The following is a 20,891-nucleotide window of genomic DNA, read 5'->3' on the forward strand; positions in this document are numbered from 1 at the left end:
GCCATTCTTTCACAAATGTTTGTAAAAACAGTCTGCATGCCTAGGTGCTTGATTTTATACACCTATGGCCATGGAAGTGATTGGAACACCTGATTCTGATTATTTGGATGGGTGAGCCAATACTTTTGGCAATATAGTGTGTATATATATATATATATATATAATGTAGTGTATAAAACATGGCCAGGAGTCCAAGAGAGCAAAACTAGCAATGCACAGCCACTAGTCAATCATAGATGTCTGTGGGCTCATGCATGTAAATGCAGAAGTTGGTGGATAGCGGTTTCCTCTGTGTTACACCTCCCCTAGGTTACATGACCAACAGTTTAAAATAATGCGGTCGGCTGACTTCACTTTTCTCAGAAGAAGCTAAATTTCTCCCTGACTAAATCAGGGAGGAAAAAATCCACAGGGAAAAACTAACCGTAAGCCATTCAAATGAATGCAATTAACAATATTAAATAAAACTTTGTAACTCTCCTACGCCTCCACATGCATTATCTTTAACAGTATTGTCTGTTATGGGTTATTTTTCACATAATGATTAACCACATTGAAAAACTCAGCCGTGCTGCAGTATAATAAACTACAACCTCCAAGTAACCTTCATTTCTGTCGAATTTCTTTGACAGCGCCTGTCCTGTCGACTGCGCAGATTGGTGTAGTGTGAACACACCGGGACGTGTGTAGTGAATGTGCGGCAGAGGAATTACGCTGAAGAGAAGAGTGCACAGTCATGAAAGTGTTTGTAAACACCTTTAGCTTCATCCACACACACGGTGAGTGATGCTGCTGTTAGTGTCTAAATCTAGTCCGGTATTTTAACGGCAGTTGTGTATATATATTGTTCAGTGTTAAGATGAATGCAGCATGTTATATTCACACAATGCCACTCGAGCCCAGCAGTTTAAGCCTTTGCGCCAGTGGGGTTTTATTTTGTAACATTAGCTCTCGCTAAACCTGCTATAGCTAGGCAGCTAAAGTTGGCAAGTGCGGCAGCAATTAGAGTAGGTGATGCAATGTGTGGAAAAAACAGGCTGCCACTAATTCTGTAGCGTGTTAGGTGAAATATTAACTTATTGTACCACATGCTTAATTGTACCATGATTATTGGAAAAGGCTTGTCTTAGCTTAGCCTAGCTGGCTAGCAGGACAGCTACCTGTCATGTCTATAGAAGTGCGCAGACGCCGGTGGCTCTTGGCTTTTGTTTTGGTTTGTGTCAGAGCTGCTAGCTGAGTGCTAAAGCTGTTTGTTCAGGCTGGACACTAAGCAGCTTTGCACAGCGCAGACATAGGCATGTCCACATGTCAAAGCCGAATGTAACAACCATTAACATTTAGCAACATATCAGGTATTATATAATGACACAAAGAATATATTTGCTGTTATAGTTGACCTTCTGTTGCACCTATTTGTCAAACAAATCCTCAGTCTGTAAATGTGATAGTAAATACACTAATCAGGCATAAGATTATGACCACCTTTTGGTCCCCCCTTTTGACCGTCATGCACTGTGTATTCTGACACCTTTCTATCAGACCCAGCATTAACTTCTTCAGCAATTTGAGCAACAGTAGCTCGTCTGTTGGATCGGATCACACGGGCCAGCCTTCACTCCCCATGTGCATCAATGAGCCTTGGCCGTCCATGACCCTGTCGCCAGTTCACCATTGTTCCTTCCTTGGACCACTTTTGATAGACACTGACCACTGCAGACCGGGAACACCCCACAAGAGCTGCAGTTTTGGAGATGCTCTGATCCAGTCGTCTAGAGATCACAATTTGGTCCTTATCAAACTCGCTCAAATCCTTACGCTTGCCCATTTTTCCTGCTTTTAACACATCAACTTTGAGGACAAAATGTTCACTTGCTGCCTAATATATCCCACCCACTAACAGGTGCCATGATGAGGAGATATTCAGTCTTATTCACTTCACCTTGCAGTGCTCATAATGTTATGCCTGATTGGTGTATAATGCCATGGCAACATATGATGAGCTGGTTGTTTAATTAAGAGCATTAATATGTACTGAGAAAAACTAAGTTCCTGTGCAGCCTTATCGGCTTGTTTTTAAACAATGTTTCTGAAGCATATCATGTTTGAACCTTCAGCAAAAAGTCAAGCATGTTATTGGGCAACATGTCAGCTACGATTTGTGGTGTTATCTTGTCATGTTGCCAGAAAGATATTGGAGTCTGGTTAGGCTTTATTTTTAATCCATATGTCTGAGTGTGAGTTGTGTTGGGCTGACAAGAGAGTTATATACGGCAGCATTGTTCTGCAGTTTATTTCACAAAATGAAAATCCTCTTTTGAAAGCCAATAGGGATGTTTTTTTATTCTGGGTAAGTGTTTTGTCCACCCTTGCTCTGTAATTCTTCAAGTCAAGGTAGTAGGACCTTTGGTAGGTAGTAGGACCTTTGATACTTGGCAACCCAACAGCTCCAGATTCCATATCAATAAATTATAAATTCGCTGTGTAGTTTTAAATAATATGAAAATGTTAGATTTCAGAATGCCATTAGAATAACATGTGCCTTTGTTATCATTTCCTAGGTGCTGTTTCTTCACATAGTTTCTGCCATTTGATGTGGGATTGTCATGCCACATTGCTTCACATGGGAGGACAGCATTAAACCACAGTATCTGTTCAACAGAATGATTGCTCAAACATCACTCTCAGCATCAAGCAGAATATCTCTGCGTCTTCTCTATGGAAGTACGCTCCTAGCTTAAGTTCTTATTTGGTCCTCCACAGGCACAGAGTTCACAAAACAGACACAATGCCGTGGCCTTTCTCAGAGTCCATTAAAAAGCGGGCCTGCAGGTACCTGCTACATCGGTACTTAGGCAATTTCCTCCAAGAAAAACTGAGTTTGGACCAGCTTAGTGTGGACCTCTACCAAGGCAAAGGTTCACTTGCACAAGTGCCACTGGACAAATGGGTAAGTATCTGTGTGACCATCATGGGCCATTATGCATGACAAGTGTTTCTATTGCCGCATCCAGGGAGTTATAAGAGCAGCAGTTTTGATTATTATGATTACACACACACACACACACACACATGCAAAATAACCTTGTGATTTATGACCTTGTGTGACATTCCTGCAGTCACTGAATGAGATACTGGAGTCAGTGGATGCTCCATTTGAAGTGACTGAGGGCTTCATCCAAGCCATTTCCCTCACTGTACCATGGGCCTCATTGCTTCAGGACAACTGTGCACTGGAAGTCAAAGGCTTGGAAATGGTTTTTAGGCCAAGGCCTCGCATGAGTAAGTGGCATGATTGGCTCATCGTTAAAAAAAAGTAATTATTGAAGGCTTATATAAGCTTTCGTGTGTGTTTGCATCACATCATTATCTTCTGATCTGTCTGTGTTTAGCATCTGGAATGGAGCCTATGTACTGGTCTAGCTTCATGACTAGCAGCATGCAGCTGGCGAAGGAATGTCTGAGTCAGAGACTAACCGATGATCTGGGAGAGAGTTTCCAACCATTGGAGGGTCTAGAGAAGTTTGCTGAGACAATAGAGACAGGTACTGCTCCAAATGTGTCACTAATTTCCGGCAGATGCATTCTCAATAAAAAACACAGTCATACGACATTGACCTTATATTGTTATTTTGGATTTCCAATCTTTCTAGTTAGATTCAGCATATGTACAGAACAATGATAAAAATGATATGGATTATGTCTGCGCATTTTGTTTTTCTTCATATTGAAAGCTCTAGTTATTGACTAGTTATGTTTCAGGGGAAGTCTGAGTAAATAATTAACATGATGACAGTTACTGCTGCAGCTTTTTTATTTGCCTGCCGTTGAGTGAGTCAAAATGTCCATTTTCTGTTCTTTAGTTTTGAGAAGAGTCAAGGTCACATTTTTGGATACGGTTCTCAAGATTGAACATGTTCCAGAAAATTCCAAAACAGGAGTCGCTCTGGAAATCAGAATCAAAAGGTAAACCGTAGTGACAGCATAATAAACACATACCATCCTCTTTATTAAGAACAGCTGTGTCATGTAGGTCAGTCTTGAACCAACAGCACAGTGCATAAAATACACATACCATTCACTTTATTAGGAACAGCTGTGTCATGTAGGTCAGTCTTGAACCAACAGCACAGTGCATAAAATACATGCACCTCCCACTTCATTAGGAACAGCTGTACAGCTGCTCGTTCATGTGACAGCAGCATTGTGCATAAAATTTTGTAGATGCAGGTAAAAAGTTCACATCAAATATCAGTGCTTGGGTGTGGGGAAGGGAAATTTTATTTACAAGGACTTTGCCAGTGGCTTTGTTGTTGATGCCAGTAAAGTTAGTTTGAGTGTTTCAGAAACTGCTGAAGTCTTGGGTTTTTTGCTGACACTGGAAAGAGAAAAATCCTCTGTTCAGAAGACTTTCTTGAGCTGGGATTCTTTGAATGTGTACAGTCTTACACAAGACTCTTTCCTTGATCTTTAAGAAATGTCATACTGCATCAGTGACTATATGTTATACTTTGTTATGCAACAATACTTAATGTTTTTAAAAAAAATCAGTTAACCTATTAGAACGAGATCATTTACATTAAGCATTAACGTGCATGTTACAGTCTGAATTACTGTAATGCTGTTATATGAAAATAATGCAAATGCCTTGAACAGTCAGATTTGAACGCTCAAACATGCTGTGGTATAACACACAATAAGGGTTGTGATACACATAAGCAGAGCCAAAAGATTTAATAACAAATGATGTACATCCAGGATGATAGCACAGGCAAAACATCAGGTAGATGACATTTAAATGAGAGAGGAATGGTAAGACGGGGTCAAATGACCCTAAATCTGCTTTATTATTCAAAATAAATCATGTAATCTTTCATTGTTAGTGTTCCATTGTCAGTCTCTGAATACCTTGAATACCCAAGTATGCTGATTTGAAGTATCCCACCAAATAATGATATGTGCTGTGGTCTACTTAGGATGGTTTACTGTGATGAAGCTGCTGAAGAGGGCTCAAGTGTAAACATTCACCAGCCCACCACATTTGCGCACAAAAACTTGACACTGGAAGGTGCAAATGTTTTCTGGGATGAGTTTTCCGAGATATCGCGTGCCAGTGTCAAATCTTCCCCCACTCAGTCGGTGAGTTTATTCTGACACTGATTATACACATACACTTTTTTTATTGAAGATGTTAACTGGATATTAATATAATAAAATCACACTTTGTTATTAATTTATTACAAATTATCGAATGTCATCATAGCTTTTGGGTGTGTTCATGTCTTTATATGTCTGTCTGTTTTTCTTGAATTTACAGGAAACCGAACCTAAGCTATCCCCTAGCTGGAATCCAAAAATTATCTGCGAGCCTCACCCACAGTTTACAGAGCCTGTATGTGCCAGCACACCTTTTGAACCTGTGCAGGTGGGCTGCCTAAGTGGCAAACTGGAGCTGTCCCTGGTCCTGAAGCAGAATGAAGCCATGCCAGGAGCCAAGGTGTGGAACCCTGCAGTAATATCAAATAGTTTATTTTCTGTATTAAAAACTTGTTTTTGATCAGTACACTTTCATTTGGCTTTTTCTCAGCTGGACATTGATGGGCAGATTGATTCGCTGATCATGCTGCTTTCACCACGGCAAGTCCACCTGCTACTGGATATGTTTGGAGTCTTCTCTAGCTCAGGTATGCCTTCAAGGATTGTGAATTTTTAAAGTGCACACACAAACCACATTAGATCTACTTCAGTTTTAGAGTTTCCTTCAGCTTGGCTGAATGTCTGTTTGGGTATGTTTGTCTAGCAGCGCAGAAATGGTCTGGCTTGACTAAGGACAGAAAGAGCCGTCCCATGCAGCAGGAAGATGAGTACCGTCTCCACATGGAGCTTAACCGCTGCTTAAAAAAGGAGCCAATGACTGCTGGTGCTGAACAGGACTTGTTTGAAAGCCAGACCACCAGGACAGTATCAAGCAGAGGTGAGCCAAGTAAAATATTTCTGCATAGTGAATATTTCTATCAATTGCAATATTTCTGCATGCTATTTACTGGTATTTACTGGTTGCTGGTATATTCTTTCTATCATTTAAGCAGAAGATGTGTTTTTCTCCATGGCTGACATGGACATGTCACACAGCCTATCATCACTGCCCCCTCTTGGAGACCCACCCACTGTAGACCTGGATCTGTCGCTTAACAGTAACTACTCCACCTCTCTGGGGGAGTCACCCTCTGGAAATGCAGCTGTGAGTCATCCACTTTAAACAGAATAATGAGCTCATTCCTAAGTAAAATAACAGAGCATAAATATAACATAATCGGTTGTGTTGAATGTTTTGGAATGTCTTTCAGACTGTGTGGGATGAGTACCTGGATATGCCTAAACAAAAAGAGAAACAAAGTCAGGAAACACCATTGTTCTCTAGAGACCCTCAGTGCCCACATAACCTGCCCAGACAGACCTGTAAGTCTTCTAGACAGCAAATGATCGAAGCACTGGTGCTGCTTTTGTGTAATAGGATTTTTGCACAATATACCATTTCAAGAGGATCATCATCTTTAAAACAAAAAAAAAAAAAAAAAAAACATTCAACAATGTGAAACTTCTTTTTGGCACGTCATATCTACTGCTGTTTATTCACACATTCTTACATTGGGAATTTATAGTGTAAAAAAAGGTTTAATAATGATCACAAATTGAATTAGTTGCTTTCCTCATTTCTAGCTCATTCGTCTAAAGGCCACTGTGATGAGTCCAGGCCTGAGCTGGTTTTCAGGCTAACAGTAGGCAATCTCTGCCTGTCTGTGCTGCACATCGATCCTCTCCCACCCCCAGACTCAACTCTCAGCTCTCTTGCACCAATGGCCTCTGCCTTTTTCCACATGATGGCTAATGATCAGCTACATCTAAGAGGGTTCCTCCAAGCACGTGCTATTTTTGACCAGGCCTGCCCACATGACCATCTCAGGTGGGCTTTATATGCTGTTCATTCTTTTTAATTTTACAGTATACAGCATTGTTGGTGATGACACTGTGCCACAGGATTGTCTGAACTATTTAAATTCTAAATTTTTGTTAGTATTGTTTACATATTCATGATGAATATTCAACATTGAAGTCTTTTAAATGGTTAAATCAAATGCAGCTAAATGGCATTATTTTTAAATAGTAATTAAGCTTCACTGATATGTCACTATTCTATACTCTTTTTTTTATTATAAACTTTAACAAACTTTCCTATACCATGCACCTGTAATACTTGTCTTTCTTCTCAGGTTTATTGGTCAGGAGTTAAAGGTGACATATGAACACTGCCAGGGCTCCAGTCTGCGCAGTCTCAGCACAGATCTGTCACTGAGGAGAATGGAGTTCCTGGAATGCCTTTACCCTACAGAGAATCACAGTAGCACTGTGCAGAGTGGAGTGCAGTACACAGAGGTGCCCTACTTTTCCTCTACCTAAGTTTAAAATCTACTCTGTATTTGTTGGCCAGTGAGTGAATAAGAATAATTTTTTTTACTGTTTTTAAAACACCAGCTCTTAACATTCGATGATGCTACCAGCTGTGATTCTCCTGCCCAAAGCTGTCTGCATTTGTTCTACAAGTTGACAGAACGTAGAGGTCCACAGGTAAGCATGTGACATGTAATGTGACATGCGTAATGGCATGAACCTGCAACTATATATATATATATATATATATATATATATATATATATATATATATATATATATATATATATATATATATATATTGCCAAAAGTATTCGCTCACCCATCCAAATAATCAGAATCAGGTGTTCCAATCACTTCCATGGCCACAGGTGTATAAAATCAAACCTAGGCATGCATGTGAAAGAATGCAACTCAGCCGGGTTGAGCAGGGTCAGCGGATGAAACGAAATGAAACAGCCTTTATTTGTCACATATACATTACAGCACAGTGAAATTCTTTCTTCGCATATCCCATCCTTGGAGGTTGGGGTCAGAGCGCAGGGTCAGCCATGATACGGCGCCCCTGGAGCAGAGAGGGTTAAGGGCCTTGCTCAAGGGCCCAACAGTGGCAACTTGGCGGTGCTGGGGCTTGAACCCCTGATCTTCCGGTCAACGACTAAGAGCCTTAACCACTTGAGCCACCACTGCCCTCTCTGAGGGCATCTGAGGATGCTGAGGCGCATAGTGTGAAGAGGTCGCCAACTTTCTGCAGAGTCAATCGCTACAGACCTCCAAACTTCATGTGGCCTTCAGATTAGCTCAAGAACAGTGCGCAGAGAGCTTCATGGAATGGGTTTCCATGGCCGAGCAGCTGCATCCAAGCCATACATCACCAAGTGCAACGCAAAGCGTCGGATGCAGTGGTGTAAAGCACGCCGTCACTGGACTCTAGAGCAGTGGAGACACGTTCTCTAGAGTGACGAATCGCGCTTCTCCATCTGGCAATCTGATGGACGAGTCTGGGTTTGGCGGTTGCCAGGAGAACGGTACTTGTCTGACTGCATTGTGCCAAGTGTAAAGTTTGGTGGAGGGGGGATTATGGTGTGGGGTTGTTTTTCAGGAGCTGGGCTTGGCCCCTTAGTTCCAGTGAAAGGAACTCTGAATGCTTCAGCATACCAAGACATTTTGGACAATTCCATGCTCCCAACTTTGTGGGAACAGTTTGGAGCTGGCCTCTTCCTGTTCCAACATGACTGTGCACCAGTGCACAAAGCAAGGTCCATAAAGACATGGATGACAGAGTCTGGTGTGGATGAACTTGACTGGCCTGCACAGAGTCCTGACCTCAACCCGATAGAACACCTTTGGGATGAATTAGAGCGGAGACTGAGAGCCAGGCCTTCTCGTCCAACATCAGTGTGTGACCTCACAAATGCGCTTCTGGAAGAATGGTCAAAAATTCCCACAAACACACTCCTAAACCTTGTGGACAGCCTTCCCAGAAGAGTTGAAGCTGTTATAGCTGCAAAGGGTGGACCGACGTCATATTGAACCCTATGGATTAGGAATGGGATGTCACTTAAGTTCACATGCAAGTCAAGGCAGGTGAGCGAATACTTTTGGCAATATAGTGTGTATGTATATATATGTGTATATATATATATATATATATATATATATATATATATATATATATATATATATATATATATATATATATATATATATATATATATACAATGTTGTCCCACTTTAAAATATACTAGTATGATGTACAGGCTTATGACATGCAGTAGTAATCATCTCACCATATATACATGTGCACTCATTCTCCTCTCTTCTCTTCTTTCGTATCACACCTCAAAGGGTGGGCAGGTGCGTCTGAGTGCCATGCCTCGTAAAGCAGAGTTTCAGGTGGAGCTGGGTAAGGCTTGCTCAGAGTGTGACATCAGCATCGTGGACCGCCTCCACTCCCTACTTCAGCCACAGAAACTGGCCACCACTGAAACCATGGCCTCTCACATGTACACATCCTATAACAAGCATGTTAGCCTAGTAAGGGCATCTTTAATCACTCTTTTCTTTCTTTAATCAGTGTATTTGTATTACTTTTATTCGAACTTGTGTAATGTTCAGTGTATGTTTTTGTTCCCTCCAGCACAAGGCTTTTGCAGAGGTCTTTCTGGAAGATAGCCGCAGTCCAGCACACTGTTTGGTGGCAGTGTCTGTGATTGCTCCTCAGCTTGTGCTAGTGGTACGGTTCCCCATCCCAGACCTGCGCTCAGACCAGGAGAGGGGCCCTTGGTTTAAAAAATCCCTGCAAAAGGAGGTGTTGCGTTTAGAACTGGAAGACTTGGAGCTCAAAACTGAATTCAGTGGAAATAGTTCACCTGAGCAAACCAAGATAGAACTTACCTTCAAGGAGCTCAGTGGTAAGATCTCAGAAATGAATTCAATTCCCCAATCCATTTCACAACATCTTATTTTAACCATTCTCATATATTCAAGCTAAGAGATATTTCATTTGTAGGACTTGATAAATGCTCATACACTATATCTGTTTTCACAGGCAAATGTTGAATATTTAAACAACTTTAACAATGCAATTTTTCAAAATCTCAGGTACATTCCAGCATGACAAAGATCACTCTGCATCCAGGTTTTTACGTGTGTCACATACTATGGAGGAGAACATGACCTCTTCGGACAGTGGCAAATTTGACTGGCCTAGGTATAGTACTTCAGACATGTCTTAAGCAAAGAAGCCCTTCTACAGAACTTTTGGGTCAAGTGTCATGTGCTTATAAATTAGGACACACTCCCTGTTTTTAATTCTATAGAGTGGTCCTGAAGATGAACCCCATGGTTGTGCACTCCATATTGGAGCGGGTTACAACTGAAGAGGAGGAGGAAGGTGCTGAAGGTCATTCGCAGGAGGAAGAGGAAGAGGAGGAAGGAGCTGCTCACTCTTTGAAGGATGTGTGTGATTTTGGTAAACCTGAGCCATCCCCCTTTTCCTCAAGACGTGTCATGTATGAGAATGAAGAAGTGAGTGAAAAAAGGAATAATACAAGATTATATGTGTATAAATATTTTTGTATTGCTCTAACATGGGATCCTTTAATTGCTGTGGATTTGTGTTCTTGTCAGATGGTTATTCCAGGAGATGTAGTGGAAATGACAGAATTCCAGGAGAAAACCATGAGCAACTCTCGTTACATTCTTGAACTGTCATTCCCCAATGTGCAAATATCATTACCTAATAAATCCTTTTATGAGAAACTACACAACAGGTACTCAAATATAAAATATTTTGAACACTCCATACATTACCGGTTCCTGGTAATGTTTGTGAAACTGGTGTGTTTGTGAAAGTAAAGCTGTTTTGTTTGCCAGGATTAATAATGACCTGCTGTTATGGGAGCCCACAGCCCCATCACCTGTGGAGACAGTGGAGAACATGCCGTATGGGGGTGGTCTTTCTGTAGCCAGCCAACTTATTAGCACCTACAGCAAGGATAGCTTCAGTCAGTTCAGATCTCTTGGCCCTGAGGGTAAGCTCTGTTTCCCTGCTACATTATTGTACAGTTTTATTTCATTCATTCCATCCCATCAAATGTGATGCTACTTACAGTCAAACATTACTGTTTCTCATGGTGGATTTCACAGTTTTGCTGTATGAGTTCTCAGTCTATGATATTCTGTTTGTTCTTAGAAGAAGAAAGTGGTTCAGAAGAGGAGACTCTACCATACTACACTCCAGCTGAGCTGGGCTTTAGGAACATGAAGAAAAGGAAGAATAAGATGCAGTCTAAGAACTCTCAGAGCCTGTTCTCTGTTCTGCTATCTGTCAATCACTGTCTTATAGCACTGCATACAGAGGCTAAGGTACAGACTGATTAACTGATTTTGATGAGTAATGCATTCTTAGGAGCTTCTTTGTTAGATGCACCTACTTTCTAAGTACATGGATTGATCTTATTATTTAGTTAGCTATGTAGTGCATTCAGATGACAGTCTATACACCAGTGAACTTGTTCTATTTGATATTAATAATGAAGAATGTGTATAGTCTGGAGAGTAATCGTCTTTGTATATTGTGCTTGACCAGCAATCGGATAAAAGTGTGATGAAGAACAAACATGGGGAGTTCTGGATGGAGGTGAAGAATGGAGTAGTTTTTGGTGTAACACAGTACGAGGGTTATAAAGACCAGCATTATGTCTGTTTCCATACCTCTGCAATCTCCCTTTATCACCAAGGTTGGTGTGCAGACAGATATCACATTGCTCTTTTAGCAGATTTTATTGTACATTTTATGGAGTGAACCTTGTCTGTTGCAAGGCTGACTTGCAAAGACGAGAGCCATATATTAAGTTTTTTATGTGTGTGTGATGCTTGTCAGGCACAGTAGAAGGAGATGTCCCTGCGTGGGATGTAAAGTTGCCCTGCAGGACACGGCCTCACTGGTTGGAGCCTGTGTTGTATGTATGTGAGTCTGCGACAGAAAGAGCATCTCCCTCAGAAGGACTGAGCGTGGAGCCTCAGAGTATGCTCTCACTCGCCCTCAAGATTTCTTCTCAGAGTGTTGAGCGCAATGTAAAGGTAAATGATATTTTTTTTGTCTGTGTATTTTCTCTTAATATTTTTGCTGTTTTGCGGTCAGTTTTCGATTAATATCTAAGGTTATTTTCAGGAGTTTTTGCTTGCTGTTGGAGTCAAAGCAGCCACATTTCAGCACAGAGTTGTGCCCCCTAGTCTGGGTTGGTATGACCAGGTAATGGCTCCATTATACAAATAAACATTTAGTTATGAATTTATAATAGTTCATTGTTAATAGAGAGCAGATGTTGCTTACTGGCATGATGAATAAATATTGACTTTATCTGTAGATAGTAGACTTTCTAAACGTGTCTGATGAGCCTGTACTTGGCTATACACCTCCATCCTATCTTACGACCCTCCACCTACATCTGTGGAGCTGCTCCCTGGATTACAGGTGAAGTGTTTTTATGTGATTGATGGTCGTTGTAATGCTATGTGTTATGTGTGAAGATTTTTTTTTTGCTGTGTGTAATAATGAGCATTAGCAGTATTAGTAAAACCTGACCCGTCCCCTTTTGGATCTCACCAGGCCATTGTATCTACCTGTGAGGTCTCTGCTCACAGTGGAGACCTTTAGTATCTCTAGCAGTGTGTCTTTGGACCATTCCTCCTCCTGTCTCCGGTAGGATATCTGTGTATTCAGCTTAAAGACCTGATCTGAATTACCAAACACTTATATCATTGATTGCTAATGTCTTTATTTGGTCTTGTAGAATCATTCTCGATGAAGCAGCACTGTTTCTTTCCGACAAAAGTAATGCCGTGTCTGTCAACCTGGCCCGAGGTGAGTAGTAGTAGCTCTGTGTTTAAACCAAGAGAGAGACCAGAAAATACTCTTTGTTATGATGTGAGAAGTGATTGTCTTTTTATCCAGACTATGTGCAGGTGGTAGACATGGGAACTTTAGAGCTCAGGATCACAGCAGTCAAACCTGGCACAGATGGGGAGAGAGTAAGAAATTTCTTGCACTACAGAAACACAGTGAAATGCATAAAAAAATAGCCTTCATGTACCATATACAGTATTTATTGATTGATTGATTGATTGATACTTTGCTCCAACTGTCTACATCACTTTTCAGTAACACATCAGCTCTATATGTTTTTTTCCCATCCTGCATTTGGGTTGGCTGATCATTTTAGTTTGAGTATAGTTGTTGTGTTCTTGTTTTCCAAGCATATAGCAGTTAGAGGGCAAATGCAACAGGGTTTGATTTAAACGGTCTGAACTCTGCATATGAACTTGGCCTTACTGAACTTAGCTTGGGTTTTTCGGTAAATCAGAACGTTTTAAATGTGAGATGATTAAGTTAATCAAAAATGAGTCTGGAATTAAAGTAGATCTGTGAAATGTGTTAATTATAAATGTACCAAATGGGCCTGATATGCTGGATATGGATTAATTAGCCACTTCAATCTGGTAGCATGTTAGCATCAGTCACAAATTGCAACAAGCTGCCAGTCAGGGATTTTTTTTTTTTTGCATAATTTGCAGACAGATGGCTCAGTTATTATGCAGTCCTCTTTCACAAATCAGTATTGGGTATTAGCTAATATCCAAAAGCAAAACTAAACAGTTAAGAAGAGAATAGATTTGTTTTTGTTTGTACTGTTGTATAATGTACAATTACACTTGCATTTTACTATTGCACTTTTGTGTTTCCATATTGCCTAAATGCTCGCTCACTCTCTTTGTGAGTTAGACAGAACCGAGGTTTGAGTTGCGCTGCTCAAGCGATGTCATTCACATTCGGACCTGCTCGGACTCTTGTGCTGCACTCATGAATCTCATCCAGTACATTGCCAGCTATGGAGACCTGCTTCCCCCATCCAGGCTGGAGAGCAAGGCTGGCAGCACAAAACAAAGAGCAAAGGTCATAATCATGATCGGTATTATATAAGGCACAGTCTGAGGTCAAATTTGGCTTAATATAGATACCCAAACCCTTGTATATGTGGGTTGAATCAATAAAGTATGGGACATTTACTGTTTTTAGCTTTGCTTGACTTAACAGTCATTTTTTCCGTATGCAGATGGACTTACTGAGCAAGCCCCAGTCACATGGTCCCCTGCTTCCTGATGCTGAGCAGCAGATGCTGCAAGATCTGATGAGTGATGCCATGGAGGAAACCGACTCCCTGCAGAGTCACACCTTGCAGCCCAATGGTTAGGAGCACCCTCTAATCTCTGTGTAACTTTACCTAGAGCCAGTGGAGTTTCTCTGTCTAATCTGTACAATATAAGACCATTGGGTTCTCCTCTCTGTAGGTGTACATGTGGATCAAACAAGTGATCAAGACCCACCACTTTCTGATCTCTTCCTCTTCCCTGATGAGAGTGGCACTGTGGGCCAGGATCCTTGCCAAGCCTACCCCATACTGCATTCACCCCTCATCTCACCCCCTGGCCCTAGCACACACCATGACTCTGATGACTTCTGCATTCTGGACACTCCAGGGTTTAGAGCATCGGTGAGATAAGCTACGATCTAACACATATACAAGAAAGTAAATGTTTGTTTGATGAATACGGTATATTCCATTAAATTATATGCTTAGGCAGCTTGGTAGACCGAATTTGGTCTTCTGTTGCACCACTCAAGGCAATCACATTATAAATTTATGGTATATTTGAGTGTATGTGGCTTGCCTTCTATATCAGGGAAGGGATGAAGAGCCAGTGGTGAAGAAGCTGACCCCCGAGCCCATTTTGGTGCTGGACAACCATTTTAGTGAGCCCCTAGAGGGCAGCACTTCTAGCAGGGGCCCAATGAACTTCCCTGTGCCTGAGGTCAGGTACCTGGTTAAGGAGATTTCTGTGATCTGGCACCTTTATGGAGGAAAGGACTTTGGCAGCGGAGTCCTCTCATCCTCTCCGGCCCGCAGTCGAGGGTAAGGGTGTGGGTCTTGCAGCTTCTTTCATGGCATCAGTGAGTGTAACTTGTGTTATTTATAAGTTGTGGACACAAAAAACACTTGAAATGCTAAGTTTGTAAGGGTAGTTCAGAAAGTATGCTGTGGTGTTTCTGTGTATGTTTAGGTCTACTCCTCATAGCTCCCCCTCACAAACACCAGTAAGACATGCTCGAAGTGGCTCCCGCTCTGGGGGGGGTTGGGGCAGGAATCCAGATGTGTTGATGGAGATCCAACTCAGCAAGGTCAGTTATTTAAATCTGACATGACAAGACGCTTTGAATCAAGAATTCCTTTCATTTTCTTAGTGCTTTGTCAAGATGTAAATGACTCGAGAGTAAATAACAAATAACAGCCTTTAATAGTATTAATAAGCTTACCACAGTAGAGTACTTTGCATGCGTCTCAGGTACGGTTCCAACATGAAGTCTACCCTCTGACTGGCCCCGAGACAAGTACAGTGTCTGAACAGCCTGTATCCAGACAGGTGTTCTCAGTGCAGGACCTGGAGATTCGAGACAGACTGGCCTCCTCCATGATGAACAAGTTTCTTTATCTGTACTCCAGCAAAGAGATGCCCAGGAAAGCTCACTCCAACATGGTGATTAACATTTAGAGATTAAGATAATATGTACAACACTGTCTCCTCATGGATTTTTTTCCTTGGCCACAGCATACAATTATAAACACATACTGTACATATACAGGCAACACACAGGCAAAGATCATAGAGTATGAGACATGGGATGGGTCACATGTTCAATTCTGTACTTCCTTGAGTGCAAACTGTTCATAAAGTGACTTAACAGATTTGTATTGCTTTTTTTTTCCTATGACCTATACGGCAGTATAAATGAATGAGCCAAGCAAGAGCTTTTAACTGCATCAAATGATTACCCTTGAGAGAATTTCTAAGATATACTGTACATAAATAAACAGCCCAGCTTAGTCTTTATAACCTGCATTGCTGTGTTTTGAAACTTTTTGTGCATGCAATAGTTTTACATTGTTCATTTGATAGTCATGGTTTTCATGAGTGTGTTGTTGTGTTGCAGCTAACAGTCAGAGTGTTGCACATGCGTCCAGAGGCAGGTCAGGCTCCACAAGAGTGCTGCCTGCGTGTTTCCCTTATGCCACTTCGTCTCAACATTGACCAGGTGCAAACTCAAAAAATAAAAATGACCTTTTTCACCCACTGAAACACATCATTATGAACTCTCACAGGATCTGAAACATGTTACTTTTACCTGTTACACCAGTACATATAACTCATCGGTGTGTTTTGTGAACTAACAGCAGATTGCTGGTGTATTATTTTTGCAGGATGCTTTGTTCTTTCTGAAGGATTTCTTTACCTGTCTGGCTACAGAGGTAGAGCTCTTCTCCCCACCAGAACAGGAGGGTAGGTCTCAATATGCATAATATGAATTTATTGATCTCTGTGTTAGAGGGAATTATTGTTAAACACTATTATTTAAACACTATGATTTGTTTTCTACTATAGTAATGTTCTTCATATATACTTTGTTCTTCCTGTAGCATTGTGTGTATCCATGAGAAAGCCTTCTGGCCCAGAGGTAGCATGCACATTTGCTAAATCTGGTGGAGCAGCAGGTCAGGGCTCTGCACCAATCATCTCTGTGCCTACCCAAACCTCCACCAGTCAGAATGGCCTTGAGCATGAGACTTCCACCACATCTTATACCGACCAGCCTATTTTCTTTAGGTGTGTGTCTGTGTGTGTATGCTTCTGTTCTTATTTTTTTTCTGTTCTTATCTTATTTTTCTTGCAGTCATTTTAATACCCAGAGCTTGGTGATGATAATCTACGTTAGTTTATGCTTTTCTTTTTCAGAGAGTTCAGGTTTACTTCTGAGGTGCCAATCCGACTAGATTATCATGGGAAGCACATGGCCATGGAGCAGGTATGCTTTCTATTTCAACCACTTGTATCACTTTATTATGAAATTCCTTTAGTTGATAGTTCACCTGGCTGTATGATTTTACTTATATAGAGCATTTGTAGGCTCTTTTAAGACACTAATGGATAAATGACAACTAAACTGACAATTAAAAACTAAACAGATGTCTTAGTAAGTATCCTCTGCCATGGACAATCAACCAGGACAGATTCAGTGCACCTTTCCGTAGATTTTACAACACCATTCTTCCAAAATATATACCCTCAGATGGTCTTTTGATCAACTGTAAAATATGGCAATGGCCTTAGTGGTAGATTTGCATGCTCATCAGAGTATTCAGTGATGCCACTCCCATCACGATAAGAATGTTTTATTATAGGATAAAAATGATCCGATGGAACTTTGTATTGATTTGCAGAGATTTTTTCCCTCTGAGGGGACACGTGGATTGAAATCGAGCCTCCAACAGCATAACAAAGCCACATTTTTTTGTTTTATTTCATTTGTCACCTCTGTCTAGCTCTAAGGAAAATTAGTCATATGTTAGATAAAGTTTTTTTTTATTTTTTAGGGTACTTTTGCTGGCATAGTAATTGGACTGACCCAACTAAACTGCTCTGAGCTCAAACTGCGGAGACTCTGCTACAGACAAGGGTGCGTACACATAATATACTATTCAAGTTAATATTCATTGAATAAGGCTATTTGATAAGACAGTCTGAACGAGACCTGCTTACTTTCTCTGCAGACTTTTGGGTGTAGATAAGCTCTTTTCTTACGCCATTAATGAATGGCTCAATGATATTAAGAAGAACCAGTTGCCTGGACTGCTTGGTGGAGTGGGGCCCATACACTCCTTGGTACAACTTGGTGAGTGCATTCATTTCTGTCTCACACATTTTCACACACCTCATTCATTTTTTTAATGTAGCAGTGTAATAATCATGATATAAAGTCATAGTTATATATAATAGGAGGAGATCTAATTGTAGGATTTATGTGTCTATAATTTAATAAACCCTCTTTCTTCTTCTGACTGATGTTTAGTCCAGGGCATTAGGGATCTAGTGTGGCTGCCTATAGAGCAATATCGGAAGGATGGACGAATAGTTCGAGGATTTCAGCGAGGCACTGCCTCATTTGGGACCTCCACTGCAATGGCAGCCCTGGAGCTTACCAATCGCATGGTGCGAACTATCCAGGTAAAGTCCCTCACACTTCTCACTCTTGTTTTATTTTGGTAGTTAAAAGTAAAAAGTGCAAAAATTTTGACCATGAAACTAACTTTGTTTGTTATAGGCAGCTGCAGAAACGGCATATGATATGGTGTCTCCAGTGATAGATGAGAGAGAGTGCAAAAAGATCAAACGATACTCACATTTTCGACTGGCGCACCAGCCTGTGGACCTCCGAGAAGGTGTGGCCAAGGCATACAGTGTAGTGAAAGAGGTATGTAGCTGCCCTGCCTTTTACAGATCGTTAACTGATCCTGGTCAAAAATATTTATTCCATGGCTTAAATGTACTCTGAATGACACAGTGTTTTGTGTACTCCTGAAGGGCATCACAGACACGGCTTTAACGATTTATGATACAGCCACCCGTGAGCATGAGCAGAGGGGAATGACCGGTGCAGTGGGAGGAGTCTTACGCCAGCTCCCCCCTGCTGTTGTTAAACCTCTAATTGTTGCTACAGAAGCCACTTCCAATGTGCTGGGAGGCATGAGGAACCAGATTCACCCAGATGCTCGCCAGGAGGAATCCCAGAAATGGCGTCTGGGAGAAGAGTAATGGATCTTGTGTTCTTTCTGTCTAAGGCTGATGGTGGTGCCAAACATGGTGTTATAGCTAAGGCAACACTACAGTCTCTTTTGATAGAATCGGGTAGGCTAACTGGTCTGTTGGTATCTTGTGTCCAAATTTAGCTGCTTAGCGTTTTATTTAAGACCATGGTAATGTCTTACTGGTAGACGTACTCTACAGAGACCATGGCAGTAAAACCATAGCTTCACATCAGCTGTTAAAGGATAACTGGATTAACAGGATTTACCTTTTCTTTGTAAGCAGCGCTGGTCCCTGATATTTAATGACTTTAAAGGCTGCAGCACTGGAGACATGCATTGTTTTCTTTACTGGAGTAGATTAACTTGATTAATCAGTTTTGTGAGAGTCTATAAACTGGCTCGTCTTGCCCCACCAATGTCCATGCTATTTTCAGTTCTGATTTGGCCTACTTTTATATGTGGTACTGAAACCTGACACAGATGTGATGTTATAATGCAACTTTTGTCTGGAATTCATTCAGCTTTGTGTCTGTCCATCTCCACATTCATCATGAGCTTGGCTGAAAATCATTGGTGTCAGCCAAATCTGGTAAGGTTCATGTGAAATAAAGTTTAGTGTTACTAAAGAAGTGAACAGTACCTGGTTTTAGCAGGTACTTAGTTTGAGTGTGTTACTTTTATGCAGTAAGTTATGGGCTGTGAGTTGCATTAAAAACCCACATTTTTAATGCAACGAGATTTTCTAAGTGACTCAAACTGATCCAACATTAAACACAATGGCAGGCAACACATGCAGCAATATTGTTCCGAAGGAAAGACGAGGAAGGAAGTAGTGAGAAAGTTTGAAAAAGGTGAGATTAATCATATGATCAACATCTTTTTTATGGTTGTAATTAAAAAAGTCATATCATTTTATATTGCTGAGCCACAATTAGAAATACAATAAATAGTGATGGTGTTCTTTTCCCAAATGTCTGTTTTTTTTGGGTTTTTTTTTATCCATCAAAGATTTTTTTATTTATATGTTTAATACCTATTAATACCTAAAATTATTTAATAGCAAAACATAATTATATTCTTATTTTGTGGCTAAGCAATAGTAACTATGATTAATCTCAACTTTTAAAAATTCTATTTCACTCAGTGGTGTTAGCCATTATCATCATCATAGTTTTGTGAATACGGGTCTCTTAAGGAGCATGATGTGACTGAATATTGCCCGAAAGACTTGTAGTGCCTTTATAGGATTATAATGTTAATTAATTTGATTTCCTGACTTAATACTGACTTTAAAAAGGGATATAGTAGGGTAGGTTTTGACTTTCTGCCCAAAAGACGGTTAGAATAGTTAATTGCCATTATTTCTTTAAAGCACAGAATGAAAATAAGGGAAAATCTAAATAAAATGGACAATGTTTTTTGTTTTTTTCAAACCTGATTTGTCATTTGATGAGTCCTATTCCCATGTACTTGTTCCTGCTGTAAGACTACTTGATAAATTGTTAAAGATTTGTAATAAGAGAGTTTGCCTAAAATCTGTCAATTTCCACCTGCTGTAAGAAAACTAAAGTCATGTATTACGCATTTGTCATAAGCACATTTAGCTCATCTTTATCTCCAAAGAAGATGGTGTTTTTGGTTAGCTGCTTAATGTGTGTTTGCTTTTGTGACATTCCATAGCGTCTGTATCATAAAACAAGTCTTAATGAAATAACATTTAAGGCTAGTGCAGAGCCATTCTGTGGAGCTTTTGCACATACAAAATGCCATCACTGTAAGCAATGAAACAAATACAACATGTTCATCCTTATGCATATCAAATGTGAATATGTGTGTATAGATTGTGTAGCTGTGCATTATATAAATGCTCTCGGGTATGATATTTGGGAAACTGATACCTGTAAAAGATTTGCTTTACAGCCGAGAGAAACTGACTTCCCACCTTCCTTTGTTTCCACTTTTGTTTGTACATATATGTAAAAATTAATTTGCGCAGTTTACATGAAGGCATGTGTTATCTATAATAAACTGTTTAATGTCCAGCAGTTTCTTTAATTGCATGTTGCTGTAATGTTAGCTGTAGAAGCTGTATGAATGGCTCACATGCATATATATACATATACACTGACAGGCATAACATTATGAGCACTGAGAGGTAAAGTGAATAAGACTGATTATCTCCTCATCATGGCACCTGTTAGTGGGTGGGATATATTAGGCAGCAGGTGAACATTTTGTCCT

At 40.5% G+C, this 20,891-nt stretch overlaps 1 protein-coding gene across 3 annotated transcripts; it reads left to right on the top strand.

The window, feature by feature from the left end:
• The first annotated feature begins 646 nt into the window (after positions 1 to 646).
• Positions 647 to 20,692, top strand: atg2b (autophagy related 2B). 3 transcript variants are annotated; one of them, XM_058399332.1, is made up of 43 exons: positions 647 to 779; positions 2,559 to 2,947; positions 3,117 to 3,279; positions 3,390 to 3,542; positions 3,861 to 3,963; positions 4,974 to 5,136; positions 5,315 to 5,494; positions 5,585 to 5,681; positions 5,798 to 5,971; positions 6,084 to 6,238; positions 6,345 to 6,456; positions 6,718 to 6,961; positions 7,269 to 7,431; positions 7,531 to 7,623; positions 9,295 to 9,483; positions 9,587 to 9,860; positions 10,051 to 10,159; positions 10,269 to 10,476; positions 10,579 to 10,721; positions 10,825 to 10,982; positions 11,144 to 11,316; positions 11,540 to 11,690; positions 11,834 to 12,033; positions 12,125 to 12,205; positions 12,321 to 12,427; positions 12,563 to 12,655; positions 12,747 to 12,817; positions 12,908 to 12,984; positions 13,736 to 13,906; positions 14,067 to 14,199; positions 14,302 to 14,504; positions 14,695 to 14,924; positions 15,073 to 15,190; positions 15,355 to 15,546; positions 16,001 to 16,102; positions 16,269 to 16,347; positions 16,485 to 16,671; positions 16,801 to 16,870; positions 17,439 to 17,521; positions 17,616 to 17,737; positions 17,915 to 18,069; positions 18,167 to 18,316; positions 18,427 to 20,692. In XM_058399332.1, exons 2-43 carry the CDS (start codon positions 2,786 to 2,788, stop codon positions 18,655 to 18,657), a joined length of 6,222 nt encoding a protein of 2,073 aa, XP_058255315.1. In that variant the 5' UTR covers positions 647 to 779; positions 2,559 to 2,785; the 3' UTR covers positions 18,658 to 20,692. The 3 variants fall into 3 exon arrangements, with proteins under 3 accessions (XP_058255315.1, XP_058255316.1, XP_058255317.1); XM_058399333.1 differs by having other exon boundaries at positions 6,087 to 6,238; XM_058399334.1 differs by having other exon boundaries at positions 5,801 to 5,971.
• The last annotated feature ends 199 nt before the right edge of the window (positions 20,693 to 20,891 follow it).

This window comes from Hemibagrus wyckioides, linkage group LG09 (genome assembly GCF_019097595.1).
Source record: "Hemibagrus wyckioides isolate EC202008001 linkage group LG09, SWU_Hwy_1.0, whole genome shotgun sequence".
Classification (NCBI taxonomy): Eukaryota; Metazoa; Chordata; class Actinopteri; order Siluriformes; family Bagridae; genus Hemibagrus; species Hemibagrus wyckioides.

Bases quoted from the DNA above. Each gene is read 5' to 3' on its own strand.
- atg2b (XM_058399332.1), top strand. From the start codon at position 2,786: ATGCCGTGGCCTTTCTCAGAGTCCATTAAAAAGCGGGCCTGCAGGTAC. The intron at 6,457-6,717 runs GTAAGTCTTCTA...CCTCATTTCTAG, and splicing joins TAACCTGCCCAGACAGACCT to CTCATTCGTCTAAAGGCCAC. The intron at 17,738-17,914 runs GTGAGTGCATTC...ACTGATGTTTAG, and splicing joins ACACTCCTTGGTACAACTTG to TCCAGGGCATTAGGGATCTA.